The sequence below is a fragment of the Sphaerodactylus townsendi genome, linkage group LG13, assembly GCF_021028975.2.
Source record: "Sphaerodactylus townsendi isolate TG3544 linkage group LG13, MPM_Stown_v2.3, whole genome shotgun sequence".
In the NCBI taxonomy this organism is placed as follows: Eukaryota; Metazoa; Chordata; class Lepidosauria; order Squamata; family Sphaerodactylidae; genus Sphaerodactylus; species Sphaerodactylus townsendi.
In genome coordinates, this window is record NC_059437.1 from 42,019,641 (window position 1) to 42,036,091 (window position 16,451).

Here is a 16,451-nt window from a genome sequence, read left to right on the forward strand (position 1 = left end):
TTACCACTGGCTGTAGCAGGTAGATGTATCTTGGGAGCACAACTAGGAGCGACACCAAGCTTCATAATGACCTGGTCCGGAATAAAAATTTGTCCATCATACAAAGCGAGTCAATTCTGAGTAGAGCCCCATCCCCAGGCAAAAGTAAAATTCCCACAGCGTAGAAATTTAGCTTTTCAAACCCAGTCCACCTGAACGAGACACCACATCTGGCAGCACCAAGGCCCCTCCCACACATGCAGGATAATACACTTCCAGTCCACTTTCAGTGCACTTTACAGCTGTGCGAAACAGCAAAACCCACTTGCAAACAATTGTGAAAGCGGGTTGAAAGAGCATTGTTCTGCATGCGCAGAAGGGGCCTAACTGTTCCTCACCCTCATCTTAGAAGTTTTATATTTTCTCATTCAGGAGCCAAACTGCTGAATGAGAATTTAGGCACCTAAAGAAGTTGTAGGCTCATCTTGTAGATGATAATCTGGAGGCTGGCCTGAATTTAGGCACATCTTCCCGCCTCTTCCGAGAGGCCGAAGGGTTGCTGTTTCGCCTGGGATGAGTCAGGCAGTTGACTGTCATGGGGACAGTGTTGGATGAGGACCTCGCTGGCCAAGTTTCAATTTCCATTGTGCTGTGAAGCTAGTTGGGTGACCTTGGGCCAGTCATACCCTCTCAGTCTAACCTACCTCACAATGGTACTGGGAGGATAAAATGGAGCCAGGGAGATCACAGTTTGCTGCCTTGAGCTCTGTGTGGGAAGGGCAGGTTAAAAATGTACACGTTGTGGCGTGTTATCAATTAGGGACTTCTTTTTTCTCTCTGGGCAGGCATCGAGGAATCATCTACGCCTACGAGTTCTCTGTGGACCAGTTAGCTGTGGAAAGCGTCCTTCCCATCTGTCGCTCCTCCTACGACGAAACGATCGGTTACAACTACAACATCGGCCTGGCCGTCCCCTACGACAACATCTAGGTAGCCGGTCTCCATCTGCCAATAGGAAAAGTCGTGCTGCAGGGCGAAGGCCTGGTTCAGAATTTGGAGACAAGGGGCTGTAGGGGAGCTGCTGAACCCCCCACCCCCCAAACGTAACACAAGAGAAGAGGCCAACGGAGGAGAATGAACAGGAGACTGCCTCAGACCCCAGCCAGGCAGCTGAGAAGGCCCAGCGGAATCCAAAAGGAGGTGCTGGCCCAAGGCAAGGAAGAGAAGTCGTTGTAAACAGGAGTGGCAGGCCGGGAAAACGTCCATGGCTTGATTATTTACGTAGTGGAGGGAAGGGGGCTGAAACCATAAGCAGCAGGGGTAGGGAGATACAGAGGAAGGAGCCATGTAAACGAAAAAGGACCTGTCTCCTACGAATGGAGAAAACAAAAATTTCATTCTGTAGCCCCACGAGTGAGTCTGGCTACAGCTCCCCTCAAGGGAGTGAAACAAATGTGGAAAAACAGACTTTTTGTTCTCGACAGGTTTAAATGAACGTATTCTTGTTGTGTAAGAAAGCATGCTTTGTTAAAGCATCAGCTGTTCTTCAGGAAACCTGAAGTCATACCCTTCATTAAATTGTAAGCATCACCTCAGGAATTTCAAGGGGACGTTTGTGGGAGCAGGGCTTGAACGTTGCGGTATCTTTGGCTGCTTGCGGTCTCTCTTGCATTGCGCCGGAGGTTGAACTAAATGACCCTTGAGGACTCTTCCAGCTCCGTTTCCGTGTACAGGAGCCGTCTAGTTCTTAGAAACTCTTAACAGAGGAAGCGGCTATACTGACTAGCGCGTGAAGGGATTTTAAAATGTTGACATGTAGCTCAGTCTCTTGACCCTGTTGCTGGCTCTCCAGAGTAACTGGTAGGCCAGCGTCCAAACTAATTATTTCTTTTCAAACTAGCAAATCTGTTTAAATTAGCCAAACAGTCCTGGTGTTAAACAATTATGTTATCTTGCTTCTATGTCTGCATTGCTGGCCAATGACCGTAATAAAGATTGAATTGAAATTAAATTGTCCGGTGTGTCAGATAGGATGCAGGACAATTGGTCTAATCCAGCGAGGTTCTTCTTATGAGTAATGACTGAAGGAAGGGGAACTGGCTCACCACACATGAGCCTCGTCTTCAGGAGCTGAACCACACCCGGACATGTCATCTAACTGCAAAAGCATTTGGGGGGGAGGTGTAATTGTCCCTCTGTCCCCCATGTATAATTCTTCCAATTACCCCATGTCCCACTGCTTGAAGTCCCAATAACAAAGGAAAGATACCTGTGTTATTCTTGCCTTTCCCCCCATCCTTGGGTGAAGCAAAAAATCCAAACTTCACATACACGCTACAGGGGTCAGTGCTATCAGTCACAGACCAGGAAAGGGATTTGGGCATCTCAGTTGATAATTCCATGGGAATGTCAACTCAATGCATGGCAGCTGTGAAAAAGGCAAACTCTATGCTGGGTATAATTAGGAAAGGAATTGATAATAAAACTGCAAAGATTGTCATGCCCTTATATAAAGCAGTGGTGCGACCGCACTTGGAGTACTGTGTCCAGTTCTGGTGGCCACATCTCAAAAAGGATATCGAAGAGATAGAAAAAGTGCAGAGAAGGGCAACAAGGATGATTGAGGGACTGGAGCACCTTCCTTATGAGGAGAGGCTGCAGCGTTTGGGACTCTTTAGTTTGGAGAGGAGGCGTTTGAGGGGGAATATGATTGAAGTCTATAAAATTATGCATGGGGTAGAAAATGTTGACAGAGAGAAATTTTTCTGTCTTTCTCACAATACTGGAACCAGGGGGCATTCATTGAAAATGCTGGGGGGAAGAATTAGGACTAATAAAAGGAAACACTTCTTCACACAACGTGTGATTGGTGTTTGGAATATGCTGCCACAGGAGGTGGTGATGGCCACTAACCTGGATAGCTTTAAAAGGGGCTTGGACAGATTTATGGATGAGAAGTCGATCTATGGCTACCAATCTTGATCCTCTTTGATCTGAGATTGCAAATGCCTTAGCATACCAGGTGATCGGGAGCAACAGCCGCAGAAGGCCATTGCGTTCACATCCTGCATGTGAGCTCCCAAAGGCAGCTGCTGGGCCACTGCGAGTAGCAGAGAGCTGGACTAGATGGACTCTGGTCTGATCCAGCTGGCTTGTTCTTATGTTCTTATAAGCAAAGGCTTCCCTTTTCCCAGCATTACCCCTATCCACCCACCCTTTGCAGCATCACGCGCCTTGAGCACAAGTCACCCCATAATCACAATCGAAGTCTTGAAAAACCAGCCGGGGCTGTTGAATGCAAGAGGCTCTTTAAACATGCATCTATGACCAGCTTTCTTGTTTGTTTCTCTCTGCACCGTTCTGAAAATGCAAAACCACAGAGAAGCAGGCACAAGCAATTCCTATATCCCTTTCTCCTTCCCCTTCCTCGACTGGGAACCTGCGGTAACACCTACAGTCTTCTCAGCTTCTGCTTCCTGTTTCTCAACTGAAACTATTTCAGGTGGAAGCTGGGAAGGTTGCAAGAACTTGCAACTTTCCCCCACCACATGGGAAATAAACACTGCTTGCAGAAGCAATGAGAACAGTGCTAAAGCCCACTCCTTTTCCTAGTAACGTGCAATAGCTGATTTGTGGAACTCTCAGCCACTGGCCAAAATGCTGGTGTAACAGTTCAAAAACTAGCAGACACACTCCAGAAGATACTTGGCAAGAAGGGCCTGTTAAACCTAGAGCAGCCTTTATCCTAAGCAACAGGAAGAGGCAGCCAACATCTGCTACTATTAAAGCTATTGCAGGCCCACACGCAGTATTAGACTTTATTATTTATTAATTGAAGCAGGTATATCCCACCATTCCCTTGTGGCTTACGGTGGTTTACAATCCAAATTAAAGCTATGCATAATACAATAAAATCATCCCCACCTGAGGCAAACCCTGCCATTCCAACTGCAGTAAAAGCCCTGAGGCATAGATTCGCTCTACGAAGCCTCCTGAAAACTGCTGCACACCCCAAGTCAAGGAGCTATGAACTATGGGAGCAGTCAGCAATAACAAACTATAGTAGATCCCAAGCACTCAGCCTTAAGCAGGGCATCAGTCACGAGGTGACAATCGGAAGACTGCAGGTGGTGCACAGGAAGGTATGTTGGAAGACAGCCCTCTAGATACGTGGGTCCTGGCGCCACGAAAGGCATTAAAGGACCCTCTGAGGTCACAGACCTGAGAGGCAAAACAGGTTTACTGGAAGAATAAATAGGCCGCTGCCAAGAACTAAAAAGAATCCTACTTTATTGTATGTGCTACTGAGGCATCATAAATGTGATGGGGGAGGGGTGGTATCTGCAAAACTAGGCATCTCAACCTCGAAAAATTTCCCCACAGCCAGCAGCACAAACTTTGTACCAAGCAACTGCCCCATATCCCTGCAGCACCGGGAGAGGCCAATCCCCCGTCTACCCGTATCGACCACCCGACATTCTGTCCTGGGTCGCTCCAAAGGCACCGGCACCTCCATCGCAGCTTCTCTTTGGTTAGTGGCAAGGCGCAATTGGCTCCATGGTGAGGAAGCGGACGTGCATCTTGGTCTCGATATCAATTCCATCCCAGATCTGTCATCGGAGGAGGCAAGAGGAGACCAGATTGGAGATTACAAAAGTCCTTCACTTAAGACAAACTAGCCCTAAGACAAACTAGACTGGGTTGCACATAACCTGATACTGGTTAATCACACGGTCCTGTGTAACCTTGGCGATTTAGTCAAGCCCAATGTGAAAAAAATAAACCCCGAAAAAAGCCCTATTCAGCTTTCTTGGGTTTGATTCGATCCCAAATACCAAGCCGAACAACCACAAGCCGAATATTTTAAAAACACGATAACCCGAACCACTATTTGGATTATTGTGTTTTGTCCATTTAAAGTTTAAGGGACTCTTCCACAGCGGCTAGCTGCTTGAAGATCCTTTAAACCGGCTTGAAAAATGTTTTTCTCCCCAAAACCAGAGGAGTCCCCCACCCCCACCCTGCCACCTTACTTACCTTTGCTGGGCTTACCTTTCTCCCCTCGTCCCTCCATACCCACCAACCCACATGCTTGTGCATCCTTCCCCCACTTCCTCATAACCCTTATCAATGTCCATGTTTACAGCTACCTGCACCACGCACATCCTCTCCTTGGTTATTCTGAGTAGTGCACAGAGCTAGGAATACAGGCGGCTGAGTTCTGGCAAGCAAGCACGTGGAGGAAGATCAGCACCAGAACTGTGGGTCCCAGCTGCTGCCCCACCTCAGGGTATATCATTGCAACATTGCTGCACATGGACAGACATTCAGCATCACCAGCCAGAGAAAACGCCAGGCTTTGTCCTAACCTTAAGGAAGTCTTCAAATGTGATTCCCTCGTATACCTGGTCTGGCTCCTGAAATAAGAAGACAGGACAGAGTTCTTCTTAGCTAATGGTTTGTTTAAGACTTAAGGCACAAACTTCCGTGAAAAGAGGTCCCCGTTTGGATCAGGCCCTGGCAATAGATAAGAGGGAAGAAGAAGAGTTTGGATTTATACCCCACTTTTCTCTACCTTTAAGGAGTCTCAAAGCAGCTTTCAATTGGCTTCCCTCCCCCCACTCATAACAAACATCCTGTGATGTAAGGGGGGCTGAGAGACTTCAGACAGAACTGTGACTAGCCCAATGTCAGCCAGCAGGCTTCATGTGAAGGAGTGGGGAATCGAAGTTCTCCAGATTACAGTAAGCTGCTCTTAACCACTATACCACACTGGAGTATAACATATCCATGAACCATCACACCTGAACTATCTGCAATTTCTTAAGCCCCAGACGGGAGCCCAGATGTTCTTTCCCACTGGGCTGCTTTATTATAGGTTAATCTTAGCTTTTCTACATACTGCTTAAAGGTGCATATATGGCTCTTTCCCCTCCCCAGACAACAACCCTTTGAGGGAGATCAGAGTGAGTGTGTGTAACAGTTACTCAGTAGCTGACATGACTCAACCATTTAGTCTCCTTGGACCAACCTACCTGCAGCACCACAACGACCCACATTCCTTCCCAGTACCTATATAGCCAATCCCTATATACCAGGGGTGTCGAACTTGCGGCCCTCCAGATGTTCATAAACTACAATTCCCATCAGTCCCTCCCAACATGAGCATTGGTTATAGTGGCAAGGGCTGATGGGAATTGCAGTTCATGAACATCTGGAGGGCCGCAAGTTCGACACCTGTGCTGTATACAAATTAACAAGTACACTCCACCCCTAAGTAGAACCGTATCACATCTGTATCTCAGCATTGCTGCAAGGATGAGGGGCACAGACATTATTTTTGGGACCAGATCCATCACCAGCTTCTACACCACACTGACTCAGACCCAAGAACGGATTCTATTCCCAATCCAGTTTTCTGATCTTGATCTGAGATTTCCCACCTTTTCGCATGCCCTGCCCCAGTTACAGAAGAGGATACGCTGGCTAGTACCTTACCATCTGCAAAGTGGGAACAATTTTGAGCTGACACTGAGATTTAAGCATGACAGAATCACTAACAGACAGACCAGGGAGACCTTCCTGCCTCAGGGGGCCCCAGCCAGCCAGCCAGCGGGGCTGAACCCCCTCTTACCATTTGCCCCATGCAAATGCTGGCGGCCTCCATCATGGCTCCATCAGCTATGGACCTCACCGACTCCTTATCCAGGTGGGGGTTCCCCGAGAGCAGCTCCTGAACCACCTGGCCGAGAGAAGCAAGGGCAAGTGGGATGAGCGGTGGCTGCAACTCACCAAAGTGTAGTTACAAAAGGAGGTGACAAAAAAAAATATGATACGTTACGTCTCTGTATTCCCGCAGGGTAATTTTCCCATCGCTGTCTGAATCATACATGTGAAAGAGAACTAGAGTATAAAAGGAAAAAGAAGGCAGCAGGGTTAGAGGGTTCTCCTTTGCTTAGAACCAGAGCATTTAACGTTCCCTTGACACTAGTACATGAGCCCTATCACACAGCAAGTTAATTCTAGAGGGAGAGCAGAGTTTGTCTTCTACAAGACACCTTTATTGCAACAGGAGATTCAGTGGGATAGACTAGGACAGCCCAGTCTCCTCAAGTCGGCCCTGGTTAATCCTTGAATGGGAGACCACCAGGGTTGTTACACAGAGGCAGGCAATGACAAACCACTTCTCAGCATCTCTTCCGTTGAAAACCTACAGTGCTGACTTAAGTCGGCTGTGACTTGATGGCAAGGCAACCAAAAAAATGGTTTAGGGCAGGGGTAGGGAACCTGCGGCTCTCCAGATGTTCAGGAACTACAATTCCCATCAGCCCCTACCAGCATGGCCAATTGGCCATGCTGACAGAGGCTGATGGGAATTGCAGTTCCTGAACATCTGGAGAGCCGCAGGTTCCCTACCCCTGGTTTAGGGGGAATAAAACCAATTTTCACAGTATGAGTCCAGGCCTAGCTTGTAACTAGGCGAGTATTTCTAACCTTTTGACATCGTGGAGTACCCTTGACCCTGCGCTCTTCATATCTTAGAATTTACCCTGAGGTACGGCTGATTTTTTTGCATTTTAGGTTTTTTTCCGTTTTGGCCTGTAGATTGGGGAGCAGGGGAGGAAACAGCATTGACAGCAGTGTTTTGTTTGCTAAATTGACAAGTTGGGGGGGGATTTAAAGGGAGAGCTCTGTTTAAATCTTGGATCCTGCAATTTAGGCAAATAAAACAATACTGTTTTTTTCAGTGTTGTTAAAGGGAGCCCATGAAGCTTCCAACCCCTTCAAAATCCATTTGATTCCGGGGGGGGGGCAAACAATGTACATTGTCATGGAACCCCTGGGACGTGCTCATGGTACCCCAGGATACCACGGAACCCTGGTTGAGAATCACTGAACTAGACAAAACACTCAGGGATCTGAAATTGGCGCTTTTATAAGAGTCATGAAATCTTGAGGGAAGGCCTTCTCCAATCAAGATCTGGGCCACAGTAGAGGATGAAAAGGTATAACCCTCCCCCTGTGCAATTCCACCAATCAAAAGCTAAATGGCAATAGAGGTGAAGAAAAGAAAGCAAGACACAGGAGGGAGAGAAGGCGTAGGCTTGGGTGCCACATGCAACAGCATTTCCTGGCCAGGCGCTCTGCAACCAGCAATCCAGTTCCAAGCAGGACTCAGAAGGCAGTCTGAACTGAGCACCAGGTCTCACAAAAACGGCTTCCAGGTAAGCATGAACAGGATTGCAGCCTGTGCTTACACGTGTAAAAAGAGGCACCGGCGTGGCACTTGGGAGTAAGCCCTTCAATCCTGTGTCAGACATGCAAGCAGGTGCTTCAGCTCCACATTCTAGTTAAAAGAGTCTGTGAGACGAAACGATTGAAAATTTCAATCAAGGATTGTGAGCTGTTTAATTAGAAAAGTCCCTGGAGCAGGAGCCCATCCCGTTGCTTTTGCATAAAGAGATAGAAGAAGAGTTAAAGGGATTTATACCCCACCTTCCTCTCCTATAAGGAGACTCAAGGTGGCTTATAAGCTCCTTTCCCTTCCTCTCCCCACAACAGAAACCTTGGGAGGTAGTTGGGGCTGAGAGAGTTCGAGCATGACTGGCCCAAGGTCGCAGCAGGAATGTAGGAGTCTTGAATGGCATCCTGGTTCTGAATGGCCTCGCCCTCAGCTGGAGAAAATGGGAATCAGCAGTTCTCCAGATTAGAATCTACCTGCTCTTAACCACTACCCCACTGTCTCTTTAGAAATCATAGGTAGCCATGATGGTCCACAGGGAACAATATTCAAAAACAGCTGAAGGGGCATATTTTGCTCTATTAGAGTATCATCAAGTACGGCCAGCAAACTTTCAAGCTGCCCAAATTCTTTCTTCAGGCTGCATGTACAGCCCGTCAGAACTGGAAAGGGAGGGGGAAATGTCACCCACTGGGAAAGCCGACAGAATCAACCTTATTTCCCAAAGTTTTAAGTAACCAATCCTATCAAATGTCACTTTCCCCATTTTTAGCAACAACCATTCTTGCTGCAAGTCATCTTCCAAAAAGGCACTTCTGTTATTTTATGCAGGGCAGCACCTAATAAAACGACTCTTGCACCTTTTCAAAGCGTTTTCTAAAAATTACAGGCTGCCGTCCTATTAGTTGGGAAACCTTATTTGCCAAATCACTAATTGATCAATCAGCTTAAACTGCAGTCCTTGGTAAAAGGTCAACTAACCAGGTAGAAGTATTTTCCTTGGTAGGTGGGAGTCTATTCAATGGAACAAATGTGGTGGAAGACCACCTGCCTTGTCACCAGCTAGCCATCTTACTGGGAAAGGTCATCACACACCCCAGGGAATGAAACAACAGTGCATTTAACTCACACTTCAGCTTCTGTTTGCGGAAGCGATCCAGCTGCTCTTCATCCATATTCATCTCAATGGGTCTGAAATTGGACATAATGGTCAGGAAGTCCTCAAAATTGATCTCATCAGCCAGCCCTTCAGATGCTTCTCGTAAGTTCCTAGAGGAAACAAGAAGACAAGACAGCTGGGTCATAAACAGAGCTGGGCACAAAACCTCTACCCAGAAAATGGCTCCGAGATTTGCACACATTCAGACAGAGGCGAAGGTAGTGGATTGTCTCTACACTGACTGACTAAACTGGTGGAATGCCCAAGAAGGAAACAGCGAATGCACAGTGACAAGGAGGCGGGCCCACTGGAGGAAACTTGTGAAAGGGTCCTCTAAAACCAGGGACTGGCGCTGACTTCCCCCAATATTATGAAGTCCCCACAACTTTACCTCTTGTCAAAAAAGGCCTGGACGATTTTGGCCCTAAGGGGGTTGAACTCCAGATCAGGAATGCGATCGAAGTGCTCCTTGCTGCAGAAAAGAAAGCACAAAAGATGGTGAGAATTGCAGGCTCAGGAACCACGGGGCCATGGTCGGCCTTGTGATCAGTGGCACATCTGTAGGAGGGCAAAATTCAAGGTCAGTAGCACCTTAGAGACCAACAAAACTTTCAGGTTATAAAAGAACTAAAGCTCCTGGCTGTTGTGGGTTTTCCACACTGTGTGGCTGTGGTCTGGTAGTTTTTGCTCCTAATTTTTCACCCACATCTATGGGTGGCATCTTCAGAGTCATGTCACGGTAAGATGTGCTCCTTCCCATGGCACAATCACTCCACAGTGTGCCATGGAGAGAAACACATCTTACCATGACATGACTCTGAAGATGCCACCCATAGATTCATTTAATTTATTTATTATATTTATATACTGCCCTCCCCAAAGGCTCAGGGCGGTGTCCATCAATAATAAAACAATTTAAAACATCATATACCATTTACATGACAATACATAAAAGTAAAGACTACAGATGGCTTCAACCCTCCCTCCCCCTTTATATACCCACGGGGGGCAGAATGTTCTTATGGCGAGTTGACATCATCCCAGCTGGCCAAGCATACAGGAACAGGTCCGTTTACAGGCCCTGCCCAGAAACACTGTAAGTCCACTTGGGGTCCTGATCTCCTGACCTGCTCCCGCAGGTAGGGGCCAGAGCTGTAAGGCTAGCTCGTAGGAAGCCAGCGGATTGCCTTGGGGCAAGGGATCACCAGTAAGAGTCGCCTCCGGTAGTGGAGGGCCTAGAGGCTGATATAGGGAGAGACGGTCCCTCAGATAAGCAGGGCCAAGGCCGCAAATGGCTTTGAAGGTCAATACCAAAACCTTCAAAGATGAGGGCAAAAAGTTAGGAGCAAACCATGGCAAAACAACCCAGAAAACGCACAATAGCCAGGTGATTCTGGCCATGAAAGCCTTCAAAATACATTGAAAGCTAAAACTGTCAGATCTAACAAAGAGATCTTTGACTCTCAGAAGCTTATACCCAAAATTTTTATTGGTCTCTAAGGTGCTAATAGCCTCAAATCTTGGTCTACTGCAGACCAACATGGCTACCCACCGGAACACCTGTACGAGGCAACAAGAACCATTCTTTAATGCAATTTCCTCTGAAGTAGTCCTGCTTAGTTTAGTTGGGTATTCATGCTCTGCTTTTCTCCCTGAAGGAGACATTTCCCCCTCCTCTAGTTTATCCCGGCAAGAACCATCTCATTGACTGACTGTGGGGGGAAATGTCTGTCGCAGCAAGATTTTTTATACATATTTCTTCAAGCCCCACTTTCACTTTTCATTCTTTGCATGGCAAGCAAGACCATTTCTAGCACTAAAACCTAGACTTAATTGCTGGTCAGGAATTGTTTTCCTTTGTGTGTGTTTTTCTACTCTGCTCAGCCAGAATTGCCGGCTGACCTTTCCCCAGGTGCTGGGGGACTGGAGTCACACAGAGTCACAGCAGTGACCAAGAAACATCGCTTAGTGATGGAAAACACTCTGCATGGGGGGCAGGTGGTAGGTTGTTTGCATCATCCCACCCTTTCGGGTGTTGGGATAAACAACACCTCGTGCGTGTTTTCCCGTTGCACAACGAGCAGAATGCACAGAGGCTAGAACACAGCGGAGCTTACCTGGGCACGCACGTATGTGTGAGCTTGGGAGAGAGAGCTTATTTAAAGAAAAGTCGGAGATGGATTTGTAGTTTCTAATCTATTAAAAAGAGTATTTATTAGTGAACTCCATTCTGGATAGAAAGGTAGGTAGATAGGTTCACTAATCTATCCTATTCTAGCTGGATGGAGACGATGCTCGGGGCACCCATCTTCCCTCTAGGCATGGTGAAAGTAAGATAGAGAAGTCGAGGAGAAGGCGGAAGGAAGGAAGGAAGTCCCTGAGTATCAGTCTACTTCAAAGGATAGAACCAGCATGATAGAGTAAAGCAGAGGTGGGATCCAGCAGGTTCTCACAGGTTCCCAAGAGTAGGTTACTAATTATTTGTGTGTGCGAGAGGGTTACTAAGTGGTGATTTTGCTATCGCATTGATTTTTAGTTTCAGTTATGCCCTCCTCCTCAGCAGTAGCTGTAGAACTTGTGCAAGCAGTCTTGCAGTAGGAAGTGCATGTGTGGCAGCCTAAGCCTCATGCATTAGTTGCTCCCGCCTAAGGACTCGGCTTTGTGACTCGCGTCCTTGCCACAGCCCTGCCAGGAAATGCTCCTGCCCCAGAATGCCCACGGCTATGCCCCGTTGTGCCCAGCCCAGTTCCTACCAGTGGCACCTCATTGAAAAGTTTGAATCCCATCACCATGGGAACCTGTTACTAAAATTTTTGGATCCCACCACTGGAGTAAAGGTGACAACCACTGGTTATCTAGTAAAAACCCCTCTGTAGGTTGAGGCAGGAAACAGCGTAAAGTCCCTTTCTTCCAACATCAGGGACAAACAGCCCAGAGATAACAGCAAGCTGAAAAGAGGCATTCAGTGTCCTCTGTTGGCATAAAATGCTTGTGGTCTACAGGCAGTGGATGCTGAGAGGCTTAAGCTCTAGGATTAGAGCCCAGCCTAGAAAAATTAAGTCATGCTTAAGTCCTACCTAAGAAAGAGACAATGTGAAGAAATGACCCTCTGGAAGCAAGAGAAAAGAGAAGTTGTTGTCAAACTGACCAGGGTACTTAGAAGAGTCATGGGAATGAATGTCCAGAAAACTGGGGAACAGGGCTGCCATAATTAGTCCATCAATTAATCTGCCATAATTAGTCAGCTGATTAATCAATCAAAACCTTTTCACTGACTTAAAAAAGTACTCAGGGTTCAAGTAATTAAAACACGTTTAAGTATTTAAATCGAACTGAGGAGTGAGTCCACGCTTTCTAGAAACCAAAAGAGAATGGTGTGTTTGAGACACATGCAAATTTATGCAGACTTGAAACTGGTTAATGATTATAATATTCATCACTTAGAATCAGTTTAACTGGCTGGCCCCCAGCTTGCGCAGGGGCCCACAGTCCTAATGTAAGGCCAAGTCACCCTCCCCCCAGGAATAATTTACCTGGTGCTGTCTTCAGCATCTTTTAGGCACCCATCAAAATCTGCCCTGTTCACATAAGGAGGCTAAGGATTCGATGAGGGGAATTTTTTTTTGTCAGGGGAGATCATTGTGGAATTGTATTAGTTTAGTTTTTATCGGGCCCCTTTACCTTGGGATCAACTAGGACAATTGGGGCCAGGCCTTTTTTCAGGCATGCCCAATTGGATTTATAGCCTTGAATTGTCGCCTTCTGTGGGTTTTTCTTCCAATCCAGCTGGCCATTCACCAATGAGCCGGTGACTGGCCCAGGTTTCAGTAAGTAGGCCTAAGCCCTTCATCTACATTGTGGTAATTCTTTGTTTCTTGTATTTACCACCATTCCCACAGAGCTCACTGGGAAGCCCAACAGTAGAGGGGACTTGGTGGCAGCAGTAAGTCTCCTGGCTGGCATATTTAGTGTTCTCCTCTTCCGACCTCGATATCCCGTAAATCCCCTCTTTTATTACATTTCTCTCTTGTTTAAAGGCTCATTGCCATATTTGGAATGTATTTGTAACCATCATTTGTAATTGTACTTCATTGTGTGAGGTAAGTTTCAGGCATTAGTTGTGATTAGTTAGTTATCCCAGCCTGGTTGTATACCAGGGTTAAGACAGTGCTAGGAGCTAGATAAGTTTAGATAGAGGGAAGAAATAGCATATTCATGGGGGGCAACCGCTAGCTGGGGCTGGGGATCCCTGTATTAATGGGACAGAAGGTATCGATACTGGCGAAGCGGGCGGCCATATGATAGAAGACGTGCGAAGATAATCACGGTTATGCCCGCGACTTTTACCTCCTCACGATATCGACCCTATCCGCAAGAAACGATGGTGGTTGGGATCAGGGACACTTCTGCTTCGTCCCTGGTGTTAACTGCTATTAGCCAGGTCCATCAACAACAAGACCATTGCTGGTGCTCAGAGATTTTCACGGGTGCCCAGTAGGTGGACTCTGGCAGAGCATTACGAAACTCCTGGAGTGCTGGTGAAAATTAAACGTCGCCTCTAGCGGTCAATCGCTTCCCGGGTTCCCATGTCTTCACGATCGAACACACAGGGCGGGGGGGGGGGGTGGGGTGGCACTTGTTCTCATCCCACATTGAGTCTATTCCCTTTAGGGCAGTCCCGCTCCGGAGATCACCAGCATAGAGTGTATTAGGCCTGGAGTGGATCGACCTTGGAGAGGTGTGCTGTCCTCCTGGTGTACCCGGTCGCCAGCTTGGCGCATCGAGGAGAACAGCCTGTCCACACGGTTACTGGAGGTGGTGTCCGGACTGGGCGTTGCGTGTTCCCCAGACTTATTGTCTTGGGTAGACTGCGCACGCCCATGTTGATGCCGCCGTCATGTATAGTAACCGCTGCTGAGACCTAGTGTCATCCATGGCGTATTTAGGCGAATTCTCGCTTAAGCATAACTTTGGTCCCGCTCATGAGGCGGAGCCTGCGCTGGATCTGGTGCCGGGTCGGGGATAAAATCATGGTCATTATCACTCTATTGATAGAAGTGCCATGGTTCACCATTTATGTTCCTGAAGGTCCGGGTAGGACTTGCCACAACGCCCGTCTGAAGCGATCGGGCTTAGTTTATTGCACCCACCCAGCTGGAGACTCATGGATCCACTTGGTTTCCTGAGTATGCCGCGGACCTGAACCCGCCCGGCACACTCAATGAGCAGGTGGAGGACTGGAATGTCTTCGGCTCTCCGATGCCATCGATGTTGGCATGCCCTCGGCGTCCTCGCCAGCTTCACCTCGGCGGCTCTCCGTGGTGCATAACGGAGGGAGTTGCGGTCAGATAAACTGAGGCCTTACGCGCGCGATTAGATGGAGCCGCAGTATGGAGGAAGTTCACCGCTGATGAAGAGCTGCTGCTAACATCTTATAGGGCAGCTTATGAAAGCTCTATGAGATGGCGAATGGCGAAGGAGAGTAAAGAGGGCTTTCTTCTCCTCCTCCCTGATCTCGCTAGCTCCGCCCACTCGCTCAAATTTATTCCGTATAATTAGGTCATTGACCTCTCTGTCCAGTAAGGTCATCAACTTCTCAATTGATGATATTAGCACTGCGAGGCCTTTATGCGAGCTTCTTTTGGCGGATAAGGTTTCGGCGTCAACCGCTCATACGCACCTTCCACCTCCATGTTGGCTGGGCCAATCAGAACTGGGAGACCTTCCCTTGCCGCCTTCTGGCCCTTGTTTGGCCCAGTTTTTCCCTGGGCTCGCGTTGAAGCCGCTTTGTTGACAGTATGCTTAGCGCTGCTGTTAGACCTACTACCTGTCCTTCTGGATCCGTGCCCGTCTTGGCAGCAGAAAGCCTGCCAAAGCGGAGCCTCTGACGCCCATCTTGTTGAGTATCGTCAACAACTCCCTTGAGCAAGGAGTTTTCCCAGATGGGCTTCGAAGGAGGCAGCGTGGTCCACCCACTCTTAAAAGACCATCGGTAGATCCTGAGATCTGGCCGAATTACCTGCCCGTCTCAAATCTTTACGCTTCTGGGAAGGTAATTGAGAGAAGAATGATGTTGGAGCAGCTTCAAGGTTTCCTGGATGACACATCGCCTTCCGACCCTCTTCCAGTCCAAGCTTCAGCGTGCTGGGCATGGGGCCGAGACTGTTCTGCGTCGCCGCCGTCACAGACACCGCATCCGTGATGCAGCTTCTGACCCAGGCGGGATGCGCTTGTTGGTATTGTTGGATCTTACCATTAGGCGTTTGTGTGGTAGGCACTACCGGTCGACCTTAACGCACCGCCTGGTTGCCTCTGGAGTCGGGGCACTGTCCTTCAAATGGATTGCCTGCTTTTCTCCGGCCGGACTTCCAGCACAAGTGAGTCGCGGGGATGAAGCGCCTCCAGGAAGTGGAAGCCCGCCTATCATTGCGGTGTACCCCTAGGGGCATTACGCATTTATCCCCGCCATGTTATTTAACATCTAGCATCGACCCCTTGCTCAGCTGGTATCGCGGAGTTTTGGGCTGTCCTGTCAACTCGAATGGCAGCTGATGACACTCAGCCTATCATTCTGTTGATGGAGGGGGAACGGCTGCCCAGCCCTCTTTTCGCAGCTCTGCAGCATTGCTTTAGCCTAGCGGTTGCTGGTTGGTTGCTGTACAGAACTTGAGTTAAAACTGGAATCCATCAAGACGGAGATCCTCTGGCGCTGCTTGGGCCGTGAGGAGAGGGGACGATTTCAGCCGCCCGGTGTAGGGGGGGGTTTTCGCATTAGCGGCTCCAGGCCCTCCGCATTTGCATAACTCCTGGGGGGTCCAGCACTCTGGATTCGTCTCTATCAATGGAGACTTCCAGGGTGGCCCATATAACTCCCGGGTTGATTTGCTTTTCCATCTTTGTGGCGCCAGGCCTGGCGGTTGGCATCTTTCTCTCCCCAGACCGACCTAGCCACAGTGATCCATGCAAGCGGTCATCTCCTAGATTAGACTATTGTAACTTCGGCTCTAATGCTGAGCCTTCCCTTGCGTGCCTACAGATTAGGAAGTGGCAAACTGGTCTCAAATGCAGCTG

At 48.2% G+C, this 16,451-nt stretch overlaps 2 protein-coding genes across 2 annotated transcripts in view; one reads left to right on the plus strand and one right to left on the minus strand.

The window, feature by feature from the left end:
• The window catches only part of FBXW8 (F-box and WD repeat domain containing 8), an 86,493-nt gene extending 84,508 nt beyond the window's left edge, over positions 1–1,985 (plus strand). The window contains exon 11 of the mRNA XM_048514381.1: positions 825–1,985. Within this exon, the coding sequence (XP_048370338.1) occupies positions 825–969 (145 nt within the window). The 3' untranslated portion in view covers positions 970–1,985. The remainder of the gene's footprint in view (positions 1–824) is intronic.
• A 1,805-nt stretch (positions 1,986–3,790) lies between these two features.
• Positions 3,791–16,451, minus strand: part of TESC (tescalcin) — a 44,468-nt gene continuing 31,807 nt past the window's right edge. Inside the window, exons 3-8 of the mRNA XM_048515132.1 lie at positions 9,772–9,852; positions 9,351–9,490; positions 6,821–6,882; positions 6,614–6,721; positions 5,349–5,396; positions 3,791–4,589 (exon numbers count right to left, since the gene is read on the minus strand). Coding sequence (XP_048371089.1) covers positions 4,512–4,589; positions 5,349–5,396; positions 6,614–6,721; positions 6,821–6,882; positions 9,351–9,490; positions 9,772–9,852 — 517 coding nt within the window. The 3' untranslated portion in view covers positions 3,791–4,511. The remainder of the gene's footprint in view (positions 4,590–5,348; positions 5,397–6,613; positions 6,722–6,820; positions 6,883–9,350; positions 9,491–9,771; positions 9,853–16,451) is intronic.